The sequence below is a fragment of the Mercenaria mercenaria genome, chromosome 11 (genome assembly GCF_021730395.1).
Source record: "Mercenaria mercenaria strain notata chromosome 11, MADL_Memer_1, whole genome shotgun sequence".
Classification (NCBI taxonomy): Eukaryota; Metazoa; Mollusca; class Bivalvia; order Venerida; family Veneridae; genus Mercenaria; species Mercenaria mercenaria.
Window position 1 is genome coordinate 53058347 of NC_069371.1, and position 20628 is coordinate 53078974.

General features: G+C 36.3%; 1 protein-coding gene across 1 annotated transcript; it reads right to left on the reverse strand.

The window, feature by feature from the left end:
- Positions 1-3986: 3986 nt before the first annotated feature.
- LOC123530991 (uncharacterized) lies at positions 3987-18826 on the reverse strand. Its single transcript, XM_053517460.1, has 5 exons — positions 18682-18826; positions 11651-11841; positions 8743-8888; positions 6004-7169; positions 3987-4855 (listed from the first exon to the last, which is right to left on the reverse strand). Exons 1-5 carry the CDS (start codon positions 18769-18771, stop codon positions 4844-4846), a joined length of 1605 nt encoding a protein of 534 aa, XP_053373435.1. The 5' UTR covers positions 18772-18826; the 3' UTR covers positions 3987-4843.
- Positions 18827-20628: the final 1802 nt, after the last annotated feature.

The window sequence follows — 20628 nt, forward strand, 5'->3', positions numbered from 1 at the left end:
AACAGCGTCTGAGGAAATCTGATCCCAACATTTTACGTATTGTTAGCAGGAGGTGTTAAATAAATAGCTTTAATAGGCGCGATGTAAAAATGCATATTCATCGTAGAATTGCACACATCAATATGAAAAATTTAATTTCCTGTCATATCAAAACCTGCGTTTGGTCACAAATTTCACTAGAAATGTGCTAAATTTGACTGTTGTTTAATATATGACAAATGAGATGGTCTGACCCCTTCGTCTGTATTATCATAGCAGTCGAATCTGAGACTGTAAAGGTATATCCATAGCAAATTCTCCTTCCATTTTTAAAATTAAATTCTACTATTCATATTGTACAGCTCAAACGGTGGTAATAGAAACGTTTCTTTTTGTTTTTCTTTTCTTTTTAAATTTTCATAGTTTTGAATTTATCATAAAGTAAGTCTCGGGCTTTTTTGATCAGCAAATTTGGCTGTAATTGTTAAACTTGCAGGATATCCTATTCAACTTTGGTGTACTTCTGCGGCAGAAAGTCCACCTTACGCTTTTAATAAAATATATGCGAGCAAGCCTAAATATATACGTACATGTATACATTTTATACGCACACGCGTAAATATACAAGTTGACGTACATTTGTTAAAATAAATGTGAACGTATATATTTTCCGGTGCACCGTTCTTAATTTATGGGTGGATGCGTATATGCAGGTGCACGCAATTATATTCGTTAACGCATAATGTTTTAACCTTTATACGTACACGCATAAATTTGTATGTACCGATTTCACACTGGCCATAGCTTTCGCAGAAGCGGTGGTGCCAACGCCGCGGCGGTGGAGGATTCGTCGCAGAAGCGGTGGATAAATATGGCCGGCTGACTACTTTACGATAAGTTTTCTAATGACTTTTCCCATACTTTTTCATGTTTGAATGAAAACATCCAGCGAGTCAGGAGCACACATGTGTACTCTTCCAGCCACAAACACTTGTTCGGTGCAGTTCTTTGTCATTAATGTAAACACTTCTGTACAGTTTGACGAGGGACTGTCGTTTTTGTAGAATTTCCATCAAAATGGTTATACTGTACAAAGCGACCCCTGAGCACGTTTTCATCAAACCGTAAGTATGACAAGTGTGAAGCAAAAAGTATTTCTAAGTAATCGGTGAATTTTCATTGCAGGCATATAAAACAATCGACCAAAAACAATTCCAACGCAGTATGCGGTGGGTACAGTTGCAATGCATTGCTGCTTTCACAGGATTTCAGTTTCAAGAAAAAAGTTAAGAAAAGAAAAGAAAGGTATATTGCAGAAGTAGAGATAAATCGGCCTACTTCTAAAAAGTTTTAACTCCTGTAACGCAGCTGCTCAATGGCATTTTGTTATGTATACTACGTATTAGTAATTGTATGGTACGTTAGTTTAACGTTAGTTAAATTGGTATGTTAGATGATGCAAAAGTCGCATGTGGTCAGCATTTAATCAAACAATCGATATTGTCAGTTGATATTTTGTATATATTTAGGGAAAATGAAGTTAAAGAAATCTTCCATGCATTCATATAAACAATCATAATTGAAGTGTATTTGATACGAAGGAACATGGTGTTATTTTTTCGCATTAGATTTAGTAACATGATCATGGTTCAAAACATTAAGCTTACTTTTCGTGTATGTATTCAACAGAACGGAAGTGCAAATCAATAGCATGTCTAATAGCTGTCTAATGTCAAGGTGATTTCATGGACCTACCCCAATCAAAAAGTTAAAAGTCCATAACGAATATTAAAGAAACAAGATACACCGAAATGCGTTGCAGCCGTACCCAACACACACTGCTTGGGAATCATTTTTGGTCAATTATCTTATATGCCTGCAATTACTAAAAAAGATCGTGTTTTTGCTCGACAGTGTCGTACTTACGATTTGATGAAAACGTGCTCAGGGGTCGTATTGTACAAGAGTTTACCATTTGTGATGAAAATTCTACAAAACGACAATCCCTCGTCAAACTGTACAGAAGGGTTTACATTAATGACAAAAAATTGCACTGAACAAGTGTTTGTGGCTGGAAGAGTACACATGTGGGCTCCTGTCTCGCTGGTTGTTTACATTCAAACGTGAAAAAAGTATGGGCAAACTCATTAGAAAACTTACCGTAATGTAGTCAGCCGGCCATATTTATCCACCGCTTCTGCGTCGAATCCTCCACCGCCACGGCGTTGGAACCACCGCTTCTGCGAAAGCTATGGCCAGTGTGTGATATACTCTGTCACGTATAAAATTTATAAGTGCACGTAAATATTTATGTGTGAATGCATACTGTTATGCTTGTGTGACATGCAAAGAAGATAGTTTAGCTGATTGTGACAGTATAAGCAAAATTATGTTGGGGGAGGAACAACTCCAAGATCATAAACCTCGCAATGTATGGATATCGGGGATCATTTAGCATTTTGTATATAGAACATTTGTTTTAGCTCACCTGTCTTGTAGTGGAAAAATGATGAGCTTTTGTGATCGCCCTTCTTCCGTCCGTCCGTCATCCGTCCACAATTTCTTGTGAGCACGACAGAGACCACAATTTTCAATCTTATACACAACTTGTATTGGCATAATATCTTGGTTCGTTTCGAAAGCTGGCCAGATCCCATCATTGGTTCCAAAGTTATGGTCCCTTCAAGGGCTAAAATTTGCTCAATTATTTTGACTTGTGAACATGATAGAGACCACATTTTGCAATCAACTTGCAATCAACTTGAATCAAACTTGGACACAATATAATCAAACTTATGCATAATATCTCGGTTCCTTTTGAATAGTGGCCAGATCCCACCATGGGTTTCAGAGGTATGGCCCCTTTTAGGGCCAAAATTCGCCACTTTGGCTCTTTCAGCCATATATAGACTTCACTTATGGTTTGATTTGATACAAACTTGCAAAATATCTTTAACAACAATAGATCTTGGATTTCATGATGAATCCGTCAGATCCAATCATAGGTTCCGAAGTTACGGCCCCTGAAGAGCCATATTTTGTTAACTTTTACCTTGTGAACACTATAGAAGTGACACTTTACCCTGAAGAGCCAAATTTTGTTAACTTTTACCTTGTGAACACTATAGAAGTGACACTTTACATTCGATTTAAACCACACTTATACATAACTTAAGTCTCAATAAGATCTTGATTCCTTTCGAAAACTGGCTAGATTCCATCATGATTTCTAGAATGAAATTTTCTATTTTGACCGTTTCAGCCATATAGACGTTTTATTTACGCTTTGATTTGAAACAAACTTGCACATAATGTTTACCTTGATGATCTCTAGGTCAAGTTCGAAACTAGGTCATGTGGGGTCATAAACTAGGTCACCAGGTCAAATCATAGGAAAAGCTTGTCGATCTTCATGAAATTTGGTCAGAATATTAATTTATAAAACTTACATTTCTAATTATTTTGGCAAAATATGTACATATCATTGCAAATCTTTGACAACTTTAATTCAGTAGTGGTTATTATCATATGATTCCATAGACAAAATATGTTTATTTAATTTATACTTACACTAAAATAACATATCTTGTTTGGGCAACCAAGATAGGAATATCAAAATTAAAAATATTTCCAGTAAAAATCTGAGATGCAGAACATAAATAAGTGTAAATGATCTGCGAGTTAAGTTTTTTACAAATTAATTAGTTAACCAAAATCTGAAAAGCCACCTTTAATACATATGAAAGGCAAGTGTGTTCTAGTGTGTTAACCATAAAACTGTGGACAGACAGGAAATACTATCAGCCTAAACTAATTGAAGACTGTGATATCTAGCAAACATAAATTTATTTTCTTACATTTCATGAAGACCAAGAAATGAGGTCTTCCCTGTCTTTACAATAAATGGTGAATGGAAGAAGGGTTCATGATCACTTAAGTTAACCACTGATCACTTTGTGCTCACATGAGCCAACAAAATAAGAAGGAAAAGCATTATTTCATATATTTATTGCATAGAATACAGCAAATAACTGTTATAATCTGTTATACTACAGGCTGAGAGGAGGGCAGTTTAAGCCAAGGTCTTTTCTGAGCCTACTATACTGTATTTTCACAACTTTATCTGCTAATTTAAACACAACTTTACTTGCTAATTTAAAATATTAAGTGACTTTTTCAGTATCAGTCTAAAGTTTGTGAGAAAAGAAACAGCAGTAGAATAGATACCTTACACTGTAAAAACTGAACTTAAGGTGGTGCAATATGCTTTATGAAATTGTATTCTCTAAAAGCTTAATATAAAATTTCATGAAGCATTATACATCACCTTAACTTGGCCAAGCATTTCTCCGGCTATTGATCTGAAGCCGTTTTTAGAGTAAAAGTCACTGTGATATTAACCTTTGACCCCAAAAACAATCGAGATTATCTAAAGCATTGAGGCAACCCTCCTATGAAATTTGAAAACTGTACACAAAAGCATTCCATATTTACTGATTGAAAACCAAATTGTTGCCGATGGCCTGAGTGACTGACAAGAGCAAACACTACATCACCTCTTCCTTGAAGGGAATGTAAATAAACATTTAGATAGTTAACATCTTGGTCTGGGCTACTTAAACGTCATTATCAATTCATATTTGTAATAATAAAAAAGTACATAAATATTTTCTTCAAATCACACATAATTTAATTATTACTGTCGTGGAAACACAACAAAACAATCTCATTTTGTCTTCATAAATTAAACATCTATGTCCTCTTTCAGTCTTCTCATAATAACATCAACTTGAGATGTCATTTTTGTTGCAAAATGTGTGTAATTGTATATGCAGTTCGGGTCTAGTTGAATTTCCTCCAGGTCTCAATCCTTTACCTGAAATATAAACAAAAAAATTCTGAATGTAAACTTTGTGGCTAGATTTATAATATGTAAAATTTTTCTTTTGAATTTCTTGAGATGTTATTGGGAAAACTGTAACTTGTACATATTACAGAAGAAAAATTATGGAAAACTTCTAGGATGAAATACACCAATCTTCCTTTGCACTCTAGAGGTATTTTTAGATACAATTCAATATATACTAGAAACTAGTAAATATATACAATTCTAATATGACCAGGCAATGCTTAAATCATCACAATGATATTATGCTGACGTCAAGTCAATGTGATATTTAGTGCCATGTATGCACTGAGAAATAGTGCTTTCAAATTTGATCAAATATTATACTTAAAAACATGTTTAAAACAAAATGTCAATTAGCAAAACTGTCTTAATTAATTAACACACACACTTAGTTGGTTATTTGCTGTGCAGAATAATTCAACATCATTTGCTCTTTAACTGAACTATTCCGCAAGACCTATTACCATTTCCAGTCTAGGCATGTATAAACAAAGGAGCATGTCAGATGACCTACCATTTGGCACCATACATGCGCAAAGAAACAGTTCTATCATATTCGATACAAATTTTACAATAAAAGACATATTAGTCTTGATAGAATTGAAATGATTTATAGCAAAACCATGTTTGAACACTATTTATACACTCAGGCAGTTAGAAGTTGTACAAAATAATTTCACTCGGTGCTACCTCCTCGTGAAATTGTTACATTCAATGTATAACCGCCCATTGTGTATAAATAGTGTTTAAAACACAGTTTTGCTACAAATTATTTCAGTCGTTCAGATACGCATTATTATATCACTCGGGCTGCGCCCTCGTGATATAATTCCTTCGCATCTGAACTCCAAACAATAATTTATTCAGCGACAAATCACTAAATAAGCCTGCTCAGTAGATTTTTTTTTTCTCAAATTCAAATAACATTTATAAACAGCTACTGAATGAAGTGAATATTTGTCCCAGAAACTTTCTACCAATAGTCAACAAATACACTCTACATATTTTCTAGACATATATAGTGCTTTCTGTTATACCTGACCTAGTGCTTTAGTTTTTTCACCTGGACCTTCTCAGATTGGGCACATTTGGTTTTCAACTATTTGAAATATTACCTTTGTCAATTTTTTTCTTATTTCCAGCATGCTGTCTATCACAGATTTCTCCTTTGGGTCAAGACTTTCATTTGATGTACTGGGACCTAAATCTGCTGGCCCTTGAGCTTTACCAAGCTTGAAGGCATTTTTCCGAATTTCTCTGTTCAATTCATCTGTTTTACTGGCTTCTTTGCCAGTTTTGATTTTGTCTGTTACTCTTTCCAATTTATTCTTAATTTGAGCTTGCCTTGGTATAAACTTTGGCACTGTTCCTTTCTTACTAAAATCTTTAATCACAACACTTCTATTTTTTAAGTTCTCTTCAACTTTTTCTTGCATTGATTTTTTACTCAGGTCCTCTCTCAATTCTTCCTGTTTATCTATTTCATTCAAAGTATTTTCATAACCTTTAGAATCTTTTATCTTTGTATCATCCTCATTTTCAGTAAGCCTATCAGTTCTTGCATCAAAATTGGCAGGAAATGTGGCTTGAGCAGACGGCACTTTTGCACCACTATATTTTTGTACCTTTATGAAACTACAGTCTGAGGATCTCATTTGTTTAGGAGGAGGAGGCAAAATTAACTGTTCCTCATTTTCTTGTGTCAAATTATGAGTATTTTTGACATTTTCATTAACTGTCAATGGAACTACTGTCAATGGAACTTCATCCAGATTTGGCCTTTTCAGTCTATTTTCAATTTTTACTAGAGAACTTTTACCATAGTTTTGCAAACTGCGAGCCTGTTGGACAACTTGCTCACCATAACTTAATGAAGTCCCAGGATGGTGAGCTTTTTTACCATATTGTTCAATACTGACATTTGAACTTCCACTGTTATTTTGTGCAGTCTGGGCACTGTAACTATTTACGTTTTGTTGAGATGCCACTGACTGTCCTCCATAAAAAGTATTACTATTAACAGTGTTATATTGCAGCTGTACACCATACTGTTGTATATCTGGATGAGTGGATGTCTGCCTCAGCACTTGTTCACTGGAAGGTGTATCAGTTGTAATGTAAGTACTGTTACTCTGACTGGTTTCCTCTGTCCTGTTGCTGTAGCTACTTTCTATTGATGCTGTATGGTGCTGACTGCTTCCTATGTCAAACTCTTCCTCTGTATTACTATTACTGCTCTGAGACACTTGTGACAAACTGTTAGCATATGTACCATCTGTCTCTGAAGAATAAAAAGAAAGCTAAATTTAAACAAGAGGACCATGATGGCCCTAGATTGCTAACATGAATTACACAGCTTGCTTGAGCAGTTTTGTTGAGAGTCGCGCAAGGAAAATATCTACGGAATTATTTTTAAATACGGCCAGTATTTTCTGGCAAGAAGATTTTAAAAGTTTCTACTAAATAATTATTATTGAGAGGGGTCAGGGGACAGGATGGCAAGGAAGGCTATAATGTGGGAGAGACCTTATTATGATCTTTGTGGTATTAAGGTCAGCAGCATTTTTAAGGTTTCCAATATAGCCCAATATAGGGAAAACTAGCCCCACCCCTAAGCAGTCATGTTCAATAGGACCTGAATGAATTTAATACAGGGTCATGCAACGAACATTGCTGTGAAAATATTTTGAAATCAAGCCAGCAGTTTCACACAAGAAGATTTAGAAAAACTAGCCGTGCTCCCTGACAACCAAGTTTTTTAATGAAATAGAATGATTTGAAGGTACTTAGTAGAGGGTCAACCAATGATCATTACAGTGAAGTTATTTTAAAATTCACCTCGCAATTTTAGAGCAGAAGATTTTTAATGTTTGCCATATAGCCATATTGGGAAAACTACCCTCACCCAATAGCAAACATGTCTTTTTTAAACAAAAAAGAATTATTTGAAGAAATTCAGTGCAGGGTACATTGCTGTAAATCATTTTGAAATCAAGCCAGCAATTTCAGGCCACAAGATTTTCAAAGATTTCTATATAGCCAAATAGTGAAATTTGGCCCTGTACCCTGGTGGCCATTTTTTTTAACGCGAGACAAAATTATTTGGGGGAATTTAGAAGAAGGTCACCAAAGAACATTTCTGTGAAATTATTTCAAAATTGGGCCATTGATTTATGAGAAGACAACTTTTTTTCCTTTTGGCTGCCATTGGTAACCAGAATTCAGCATGGGTGAGCTAGATTTGAAGAAATCTGCAAGAGGACTGCCCAAGGAACATTCCTGTGAAGTTAGAAGCATAGTAATTTAGGAGATGTTCTTTAAAGAAATTGTGGATGACAGATAAATGACATACGGACACCAAACAATTCTTAATGCTCACTATGAGCTAATAAAAGTACATCTGGAAGTCCATATGCTTGATTTCATGTCACTTTAACCTTTAGCTGTATTCCCATATTACAGCAATAGAATTTTTTCCCTGAAGATTGGACAGTATTTTTTGTGTTTTAATAACATTTAATTTTGTCCCAAAAATGTAGCTGGTCAAATACTTGGAAGATAAATTTCATGTGTGATTATTTTTTGTAGACTAGTGTATAGTATTGCAATTTATATCTGTAAAATTTAATGAAAACAGGAAGATACAGTGGTGCATGTGTACAGCAACAGATTCCTGACTGATGTCACAGGTTTAAATCCTTCCACTGGTTAAACTTCAATGCAGTATTCAAATGTCTACCTTTAGCTATAGTAATAGTTGAAAGTGTAGTTAGCATCAACAAAGTTTCAAGAATTAATTTTGAATATATAATTCTACAGCCAACTACATAAGAAAAGTTATCCATGACTCTTACTATATTGTCTAGATTTCGCTTCAACTACTCGTCTTCTCTCACGCAATTTTTCTCGTGTTTCTTGTACTGTTTCAAACTCAGGTGCATAACAAACATGTAGAACACCACCATAAAATGACCAATCATCTAGCTTACGTTTAGCAAACCTGAAAGTACGTCACAAAAACTTTTATACAAGTGCTAAAAATTATAAACAACAAATGGGTAATGAATGTCCTGTATCGTACACCTTACACAGAACTTACCCAAGATGACCCAGTATAAAACTTGACCTAGATTTCATTAAAGACAGAATGACTTCCTAAAAGGAAAAACTCTACACCCTAAGTAAAGTTTCGAACCCACAGCTAGAACTTAACCACTCAACATTGAGGCCCCTCAAACACAACATGAAATACTTTCAAGTCTATACATAGCTTTGAGAAACAAGAGGGCCATGATGGCCCTATCTATCGCTCACCAGCACTGATCTGGCCTACTGACCTAGTTTTTGACCCCACAAGACCAAGAGTTGAACTTGACCTAAAGATCATCAAGACAAACATTCTGACTAAATTTCATAAAGATTTGGTTACAACTGTGGCCTCTAGTGTTCACAAGCTTTTCCTTTGATTTGACCGGTGACCTAGTTTTTGACCCCACAAGACCCAGATTCGAACTTGACTTATAGATTATCAAAACAAACATTCTGACTAATTCTCATGAGTTTCAAACTTAAATTGTGGTCTCTAGAGTGTTGAAAAGATTTTCCTTTGATCTGGCCTAGTGACCTAGTTTTTGACCCCACATGACCCAGATTCAAAGCTGACCTAGAAATGATTAAGACAAACATTCTGACCCAGTTTCATAAAGATTGAGTCGCAAATGTGGCCTCTAAAGTGTTCACAAGCTTTTCCTTTGATTTGACCAGGTGACCTTTTTTTTGACCCCACATGACCCAGATTCAAACTTGACCTAGAAATCATCAAGCCAAACTTTCTGACTAAGTTTCATAAATATTGGGTCACAACCGTGGCCTCTAGAGTGTTCACAAGCTTTTCCTTTGATCTGACCAGGTGACCTAGTTTTTTATCCAACATGACCAATTTCGAACTTGACCTAGAGATCAAGAAAAACATTCCGACCAAGTTTCATAAAGATCCGGTCACAAATGTGGTCTCTAGAGTGTTCACAAGCTATTCCTTTGATCTGATTTACTGACCTAGTTTTTGACCCCACATGACCCAGTTTCAAACCTGACCTAGAGATCATCAAGACTAACATTCTGACCAAGTTTCATAAAGATAAGGTCACAAATGTGGTCTCTAGAGTGTTCACAAGTTTTTCCTTTGATCTGACCTACTGACCTAGTTTTTGATCCCACATGACCCAATTTCAAACTTGACCTAGAGATCATCAAGACTAACATTCTGACCATGTTTCATAAACATTGGGTCAAAAATGTGGTCTCTAGAATGTTCACAAGCTTTTCCTTTGATCTGGCCTAGTGACCTTGTTTTTGATCCCACATGACCCAGATTCAAACTTGACATAAAGATCATCAAGAGTAACATTCTGACCAAGTTTCATTAAGATTGTGTCAAAAATGTGGTCTCTAGAGAGTTCACAAGCTTTTCCTTTGATCTGACCTACTGACCTAGTTTTTGATCCCACATGACCCTATTTCGAACTTGACCTAGAGATCATCAAGACTAACATTCTGACCAAGTTTCATGAAGATTGGGTCAAAAATGTGGTCTCTAGAGTGTTCACAAGCTTTTCCTTTGATCTGACCTACTGACGTAGCTTTTGACCCCACATGACCCAGTTTCAAACCTGACCTAGAGATCATCAAGACTAACATTCTGACCAAGTTTCATAAAGATAAGGTCACAAATGTGGTCTCTAGAGTGTTCACAAGCTTTTCCTTTGATCTGACCTACTGACCTAGTTTTTGACCCACATGACCCAATTTCAAACTTGACCTAGAGATCATCAAGACTAACATTCTGACCATGTTTCATAAACATTGGGTCAAAAATGTGGTCTCTAGAATGTTCACAAGCTTTTCCTTTGATCTGGCCTAGTGACCTTGTTTTTGATCCCACATGACCCAGTTTCAAACTTGACATAAAGATCATCAAGAGTAACATTCTGACCAAGTTTCATAAAGATTGGGTCAAAAATGTGGTCTCTAGAGTGTTCACAAGCTTTTCCTTTGATCTGACCTACTGACCTAGTTTTTGATCCCACATGACCCTATTTCGAACTTGACCTAGAGATCATCAAGACTATCATTCTGACCAAGTTTCATGAAGATTGGGTCAAAAATGTGGTCTCTAGAGTGTTCACAAGCTTTTCCTTTGATCTGACCTAATGACCTAGCTTTTGACCCCACATGACCCAGTTCCTAACTTGACCTAGAGATCATCCAGACTAACATTCTGACCTAGTTTCATAAAGATCGGGTCACAAATGTGGCCTCTAGAGTGTTCACAAGGCAAATGTTGACGGACGACAGACGCAGACGGACGTTGGACAATGACCGGTCACAATAGCTCACCTTGAGCTCTGGTGAGCTAAAAATGTAAAATCTTGTGATAATTCTATCTTACATGTACATCAGACAAGGCCATTTATATATTTTTACAAGAAATCTGATTTGTACTTCATTAATTTTATAAGTTCCTGTTCAGAATTATTTATATTGTAGTCAGTATATCAAAAATTCAAAATACAAGTTATATTCCAGTCAACCACTAGAATGAAATAAAGGTTGTCTCTTCAGTGTTTCCAGAGTGAATAAGGAATTGGCTGATTAACCTACAGGTCACACCTTCTTACTCTCATTGATGCTCTTTATAAATAAACAGATTAAAGAATGGTGAAACAATCCTTAGTCTTATAAAAATATAATTGCTATAAAAACCTTGCTGACTGTATTCTCTTGTATTTGATAAGATAAACCTCAGTAAACTGTTCACTAGGATAGTCGTCAAGTATTCTATGTTCCTCTACATCACCAACTGTCTCAAACAGTTTCACAAGCTCATTTGTAGCTCCTACAGCTGATACACCTTGAATCAGTAAATATTTTGACTCTTGATGAACTGTGTACACCTATAAAAGAAACAAGAACAAATTCTCAAGAGTCAATAAAACTCACCTATTACAATGTTGATGTGTTTTTTCTTTGGTTAACGTTTTTTAATTTATAAAAAAAACTAAATGTGTGTCCATAGGGCACAGGTGCCCCCCACTCCTGTCACTGTACCTGGTTTTAGAACTCAAGGTTAGGCCTTTTTATGCGTATTTTGACTAAGTCAAGGACCGTAACTCTGGTCTGACTGTATGAGATCCAAATTAAAATGCCTGGTGCACTGCTTCCCGTGCTGAAAAACAATCATGTGAGGTTTGATGACTTGGGGGTCAAATAATTTTTGAAAATTGGGATGGATGGACGGACGGACGTTCCTACATACGGGTATTTATGTGGCTACTCTTTTGTTCTCTCTATTTTACCTTTAGGCATGTAAAAGAAAAATAGCCATGAATGAATCACATCAAAGAAAAAGTACAGTTACCTATTGTTCCTACAGCCATCTAAGTATGCAAATGTAAGCTCGGACGTCCGGACGGACGTTTCTATATATGGGTATTTATGTGGCTACTCTTTTGTTCTCTCTATTGTTCTTTTAGCCATGTAAAAGAAAATAAGCCACATAAAAGCTTAAGGAATGAATAGCATCAAAGAAACAAGAGGACCATGATGGTCCTGAATCGCTCACCTCTTCCCACATGATCCAGTTTTGAGTATGACGTCGTTTTTTCTATTATTTGACATAGTGACCTAGTTTTTGAGCTCATGAGACCCAGTTTTGTTCTTGACCTAGATATTATCAAGATAAAAATTCTGACCAATTTTCATGAAGATCCATTGAAAAATATGGTCTCTAGAGAGGTCACAAGGTTTTTCTATTATTTGACCTATTGACCTAGTTTTTTAAGGCATGTGACCCAGTTTCAAACTTGACCTAGATATCATCAAGGTGAACATTCTGACCAATTTTCATGAAGATCCATACAAGGGTATGGCCTCTAGAGAGGTCACAAGGTTTTTCTATTTCAAGACCTACTGACCTAGTTTTTGATCGCAGTTGACCCAGTTTCAAACTTGACCTAGATATCATCAAGATAAACATTCAGACCAACTTTCATACAGATCCCATGAAAAATATGGCCTCTAGAGAGGTCACAACGTTTTTTCATTATTTGACCTAGTGACCTAATTTTTGATGGCACGTGACCCACTTTCGAACTTGACCTAGATATCATCAAGATGAACATTCTGACCAATTTTTATGGAGATCCATTCACAAGTATGGCCTCTAGAGAGGTCACAAGGTTTTTCTATTTTTAGACCTACTGACCTAGTTTTTGACCGCACATGACCCTGTTTCGAACATTAACTAGATATCATCAAGATGAACATTCAGACCAACTTTCATGAAGATCCATTGAAAAATATGGCCTTTAGAGAGGTCACAAGGTTTTTCTATTATTTGACCTACTGACCTAGTTTTTGATGGCACGTGACCCACTTTCGAACTTAACCTAGATATCATCAAGATGAACATTCAGACCAACTTTCATACAGATCCCATGGAAAATATGGCCTCTAGAGAGGTCACAAGGTTTTTCTATTATTTGACCTACTGACCTAGTTTTTGAAGGCACGTGACCCACTTTCGAACTTGACTTAGATATCATCAAGGTGAACATTCTGACCAATTTTCATGAAGATTTCTTGAAATATATGGCCTCTAGAGAGGTCACAACGTTTTTCTATTTTTAGACCTACTGACCTAGTTTTTGACCGCAAGTGACCCATTTTCGATCTTGACCTAGATATCATCAAGAAGAACATTCAGACCAACTTTCATACAGATCCCATGAAAAATATGGCCTTTAGAGAGGTCACAAGGCTTTTCTATTATTTGAACTACTGACCTAGTTTTTGACCGCACGTGACCCAGTTTCGAACTTGACCTAAATATCATCAAGGTGAACGTTCTGACCAATTTTCATGAAGATCTTGTGAAATATATGGCCTCTAGAAAGGTCACAAAGTTTTTCTATTTTTAGACCTACTGACCTAGTTTTTGACCGCACATGACCCAGTTTCGAACTTGACCTAGATATCATCAAGGTGAACATTCTGACCAATTTTCATGAAAATCTTGTGAAATATATGGCCTCTAGAGAGGTCACAAGGTTTTTCTATTTTTAGACCTCCTGACCTAGTTTTTCAAGGCACATGACCCAGTTTCGAACTTGATCTAGATATCATCAAGGTGAACGTTCTGACCAATTTTCATGAAGATTTTGTGAAATATATGGCCTCTAGAGAGGTCACAAGGTTTTTCTATTTTTAGACCTACTGACCTAGTTTTTGACCGCACGTGACCCAGTTTCGAACCTGACCTAGATATCATCAAGGTGAACATTCTGACCAATTTTCATGAAGATCCATTGAAAATTATGGTCTCTAGAGAGAATTTACCAAGATGAACATTCTGACCCATATCATAAACATCCCATGAAAAATGTGACCTCTAGAGATGTCACAAGGAAAAGTTTACGGACGCACGGACACACGCACGGACGACGGACACCACGCGATCACAAAAGCTCACCTTGTCACTTTGTGACAGGTGAGCTAAAAATCATAAAAGCTAACGAAATCAATGGCATCTAAGAACAAGAGGACCATGATGGTCCTGAATCGCTCACCTCTTCCCACATGATCCAGTTTTGAGTATGACATCGTTTTTTCTATTATTTGACATAGTGACCTAGTTTTTGAGCTCATGTGACCCAGTTTTGAACTTGACCTAGATATTATCAAGATAAAAATTCTGACTAATTTTCATGAAGATTCATTGAAAAATATGGTCTCTAGAGAGGTCACAAGGTTTTTCTATTATTTGACCTATTGACCTATTTTTTTAAGGCACGTGACCCAGTTTCAAACTGGTTTCAGTTTTCAAGGTGAACATTCTGACCAATTTTCATGAAGATCCATTCAAGGGTATGGCCTCTAGAGAGGTCACAAGGTTTTTCTATTTCAAGACCTACTGACCTAGTTTTTGATCGCAGTTGACCCAGTTTCAAATCTGACCTAGATATCATCAAGATGAACATTCAGACCAACTTTCATACAGATCCCATGAAAAATATGGCCCCTAGAGAGGTCACAACGTTTTTTCATTATTTGACCTACTGACCTACTTTTTGATGGCACGTGACCCACTTTCGAACTTGACTTAGATATCATCAAGGTGAACATTCTGACCAATTTTTATGGAGATCCATTCATAAGTATGGCCTCTAGAGAGGTCACAAGGTTTTTCTATTTTTAGACCTACTGACCTAGTTTTTGACCACACATGACCCTGTTTTGAATTTGACCTAGATATCATCAAGATGAACATTCAGACAAACTTTCATGAAGATCCATTGAAAAATATGGCCTTTAGAGAGGTCACAAGGTTTTTCTATTATTTGACCTACTGACCTAGTTTTTGACAGCACGTGACCCACTTTCAAACTTGACCTAGATATCATCAAGATGAACATTCAGACCAACTTTCATACAGATCCAATGAAAAATATGGCCTTTAGAGAGGTCACAAGGTTTTTCTATTATTTGACCTACTGACCTAGTTTTTGATGGCACGTGACCCACTTTCAAACTTGACTTAGATATCATCAAGGTGAACATTCTGACAAATTTTCATGAAGATTTATGAAATATATGGCCTCTATGAGAGGTCACAAGGTTTTTCTATTTTTAGACCTACTGACCTAGTTTTTGATCGCACGTGACCCAGTTTCGAACTTGACCTAGATATCATCAAGACGAACATTCAGACCAACTTTCACACAGATCCCATGAAAAATATGGCCTTTAGAGAGGTCACAAGGTTTTTCTATTATTTGACCTACTGACCTAGTTTTTGAAGGCGCGTGACACAGTTTCGAACCTGACCTAGATATCACCAAGGTGAACGTTCTGACCAATTTTCATGAAGATCTTGTGAAATATATGGCCTCTAGAAAGGTCACAAGGTTTTTCTATTTTTAGACCTACTGACCTAGTTTTTGATGGCACGTGACCCAGTTTCGAACTTGACCTAGATATCATCAAGATGAACATTCAGACCAACTTTCATACAGATCCAATGAAAAATATGGCCTTAAGAGAGGTCACAAGGTTTTTCTATTATTTGACCTACTGACCTAGTTTTTGATGGCACGTGACCCAGTTTCGAACTTGACCTAGATATCATCAAGGTGAACGTTCTGACCAATTTTCATGAAGATCTTGTGAAATATATGGCCTCTAGAGAGGTCACAAGGTTTTTTCTATTTTTAGACCTACTGACCTAGTTTTTGACCGCACGTGACCCAGTTTCGAACTTGACCTAGATATCATCAAGATGAACATTCTGACCAATTTTCATGAAGATCCATTGAAAATTATGGCCTCTAGAGAGGTCACAAGGTTTTTCTATTTTTAGACCTACTGACCTAGTTTTTGATGGCACGTGACCCAGTTTCGAACTTGACCTAGATATCATCAAGGTGAACATTCTGACCAACTTTCATAAAGATCCCATGAAAAATGTGACCTCTAGAGTGGTCACAAGCAAAAGTTTACGGACGCACGGACGGACGGACGACGGACACCGCGCGATCACAAAAGCTCACCTTGTCACTTTGTGACAGGTGAGCTAAAAAGTACAGCTACCTAGTAACCTATTGTTCCTATCGCCACCGGCCACCTAAGTATGCAAATGTACATGTAAGCACAGACAGATCGACAGACAAGGGCACAATGTCATCAATTTGCATAAAGTTTTGCTTTCATCATCTAATTCTTTTAACATAATATGATATAGGCCTGATATAATTCTTTCATGATTTTCAGTATTTATAATATATTGATCACTCTGATACTAAAAGCTGCATATACCAAAATAAAATGTCACATTTATATATCTTTCAAAGACTGACCAGAAAATCCACTGCCCTAGCCCCTGAAGCCACTGTAGTGTATAGATACTTACTGTGCCTTTATGTCATGGCCTTTTGATACAATATATGATATCTGTAAAAAAGAGTCTGTTATACTACAGTGTATGTTAGTCAAAATAATTCGACGTTTAGATTGTTTTATATTTGTGACGGGGCAATCTAAACGCCAAATCTTTGAAGGTCCAAAATAATGGAGGATAAATCACAGTATACGCAGTCCTGTAAAGTTATTGGTTTTATCGCTTGCGCATATTGATGTGAAGACACGGTAAACGTTAATAGTGTACAGCACATACAAAGGTTTAAATCATCAGAAAATTCGTAACTTTGGATATTTAAATTATTTGATAGTTTTTACATAAATCAATGAGGAATTGAATCCCCTTTCGATACACGTAAGTTTTATTTGAATTTATGGCTAATTCATGACATTATAGGCATTTAAACCTTCATATTTTGAGAATATTACCGGAATTTGACCTATGACCTTGACCCCTAGCCAACCGGGTTCAAACCTGACGTGGCCTCTTTTCTCTAGGTATTGACTTGTCCTTTGCAACAAGGTATCATTTATTAAAATCGGACATCAGGTTATGTAGATATGGCTTCTCAGACAAGGACCACCCCTCTATTTAATATATGTACTTTGTATGCATATTTTTACGAAAACTGAAACATTTTGAGACGGTCCTTCAACGAAACCGTCGGCGGTAAAATTATACAAGTTACATATCCGTTTAGACAATGTTTGAATTTAATTTATAAAAGTTATTTCATTAAAATATCTTGTGTTTGGAACATTCTACAATTATTTGAAGTTAATGAAAAACACGGACATTTTCCGTACAGAAAAACAGCTTTTATCTTTAATTACGTACAGACGGACGAACAGATGTAGTCTTTTTTGTCACAAACATTCAGAATTTGTCATTTTCTATCAAAACAAGTTTTTATTTGCAGTTATTTACCCAAAATAAATATTTTATAAGCACTTTTTCCTTATGTTACTGCTAATATTTTAAGCCAAAAATAACAAAGTTCCGCAAATATTCACGACGGCGTGCCCATCGGGGAAGAACATTGTTTTTAATATTCGATTAGGCAATACTACTTATTAAAAGAAATTTTACTTTGATACCTTACTTTTAACACTTTTAATACTAAAATGAAATTGATGAATTTTTCGAAAAAATGCGACCAAGATTAGCCGGTATTTATTCAAGTGAACACCAGTCGAAGAACGACAATGCCATACGACATTATGAAAATGTTGCTTCGTATTGTCGTGTATCATTTGAAATTGTCGCGCGTTGTCCCTCACCCAAACCCGCGACACGCGACATACGGTATGATATGGAAAAAGTCGCTTCACGTTGTTGAGCGTCATCTGAGATTATCGCATGTCGTTTGATAATGTCGCCGTCGCGTTTGCAGGGTCGAAACACGACAACGCGAAGTGACATTACGAAGTGACATAGCGACAATGCGATACGACGCTCGACAACGCAAAGTGACATCGCGATATATCGTGCTTTTGAAAGGCGACATTTCAAAGTGGATATCGCGACATTGTCCTTTGGGATTTTCACCGTCGTTTGCGATTGTCGGGTGTCACTTCGTAATGTCGCTATGTCACTTCGCGTTGTCGTGTGTCGACCCCACAAACGCGACGGCGACATTATAAATGGCCCCAACAGGATTCCGTAGTTTGACTGTCATCATCCGACTACATTGACATACGTATCTCGCATTTTATGACAATAGTCAAAATTTATTACTAGATCTACCCGAAATTATTTCTTATCCAGAATTTATTCAGGTGGTACACATCTAAGAATTTCAATTATTACAGCTTGTCACCTTTACAGCTGTTGGTTTTCTGCCATCTCTGTAAGGTGCCCTTGTTGAGCAGACCTCTTGACGAATGTGATGCTTTGGTTTGCTCATCATGCACGATTTAATTCAGTCCGCAACTTTCAAAACAAGGGCGCAGCCATCTTGGATTTAACTACTTTCACAAATAAAATTTCTTATGCCCTGCACCGTACCTACTTTCATTTGGGCAAAAACTGCGCAGGTTAGATTCTCAGTAAGTGATCATAAAGCTGGTATATTTTATTGTTATACTGTAGAATGTTGTTTATAATTCTTAGATAAGTATTTTCCATATTTTGCACTTTTGGATGTGTGCTGACAATTCTGCTTTAACATGCAACATTAGCATAATGTATGCACAGAAACTCATATATTCTGTTTTTCTACTTGACATTTGTAATAAATGACTCATGCATGCCCATGTCATGAAATAACAGGATGCTTTATTGTTTGGGAATAGGCTCTGCATACTGTGGAAGGTTCTACATGTTGTGAACACTACCTGTGATATTTTGTGATTTACTATGACATATATTCATGAATAAATCTTATCTTAATGGCTTGTTGCAAAACTGCTGTGTTGAAATATTGGTTGTGAAAGTCTGTCAAACCAACCATTCTCGAATGTCTATACTGGTTGGGAATCATTTTCCGGACAGGACTAGTTTCCGGACACATGTAATGTCTGCTTTATTTCGTTGTTATTCATGTAATTGTTTCATCTAGATCATTTAGATGTTTGTTCTTCATGTCTGTACAGCAAACCACTATTTTATAAGGCTGTATAATGCTTTTTTTTTTATGATAAATCACCTGCGTTCACAAAACAACTTTTTGTCTTAATGGGGCATGAAGATAGCATTGTGCATGCGCAGTAGTTCACACATGCCGAGGTATCAAGTGGGGAAGAAATAATCAAACTACATAATGATTGTCTGCTGATAACATGTTCTACTTTTAATTTAACGCTAAAAGTTACGTAAGATGCAGGGCTGTCGATTTTTGCACTAATTTTATTCTATATCTATTGGAATTGTCAAGAATTCGTATAAGACGAAAATCAAGTTTTTTTATAGTCAGCCTTGGTTTGCTTTCGTAGCTGCTATTGAAAGTCGAGTTACGTTTCGTGCGCAATTTTGAAGAGATGAATGATGAAGAAATGTGTAGAAGTAGTTTAATTATTTAATTTGATATCAAATTAACAACAAAACACTGTCAAAATATTTGTCTGGAAACTGGTTTACCTGACGGGAAAAATAACTCATTTTAGTGACCCCATTTGAGGCCCCATGGAACCCATATTTTTTACGTCACAACGTGATGCTGATTACAACATCGGATGTGGAAGGAGCTGAAGTTTGTGCAGTGTGAGCTTTATTTATGTCAAATATTTTATTACGGAATAATGGAGCTGAAATATGAAAATGTGTCCGGAAAATGGTTCCCAACCAGTACATTTTTCTGTATTAAAATAGATTATTGATGTGTATTTAATCAATTTTTGTCTTAAAGCTAGTAATTCAAGTCTCCTGCACATTCAGTTGTTCTTAATAGATTTGAATTCATTGGATCATGCACAGCAATTATACTGGGATTTTTTTGTTACAAAATACTCATCGGCCACTTCATTTATGGACTTTGCTGAGTACTTGTTTTGTACCATTGCTAAGTTTCAGGACCAGTTCAGGGTTAGAATTTAACAATTTTTTTCAATTTCAATTTGGGAGTACAAAAAATGTTAACTCTCAATTTATCAACTTTAGTCGCAATTTTGTTCAACCGTTTTAGGCAGAAACAAGACTGTCCTCCCAGTAAGTGTGATAATATCGTGCATACACATACCGGTAGTTACCGTGTTGCATAATCAAAATCTGCAAACTATCCACACACTGTGACGCTGGTGCGAAAACATCATCAGTCGGTGCGTACTGT

What these genes read in the sequence shown, in the direction of transcription:
- LOC123530991 (XM_053517460.1), bottom strand. Translation starts at nt 18,771, where the DNA reads ATGATGAGCAAACCAAAGCATCACATTCGTCAAGAGGTCTGCTCAACA. An exon ending in AAGAGAATACAGTCAGCAAG is followed by an intron (nt 8,889 to 11,650) that starts GTTTTTATAGCA and finishes ACGTACTTTCAG; the next exon opens with GTTTGCTAAACGTAAGCTAG. An exon ending in AGCGAAATCTAGACAATATA is followed by an intron (nt 7,170 to 8,742) that starts GTAAGAGTCATG and finishes TTTATTCTTCAG; the next exon opens with AGACAGATGGTACATATGCT.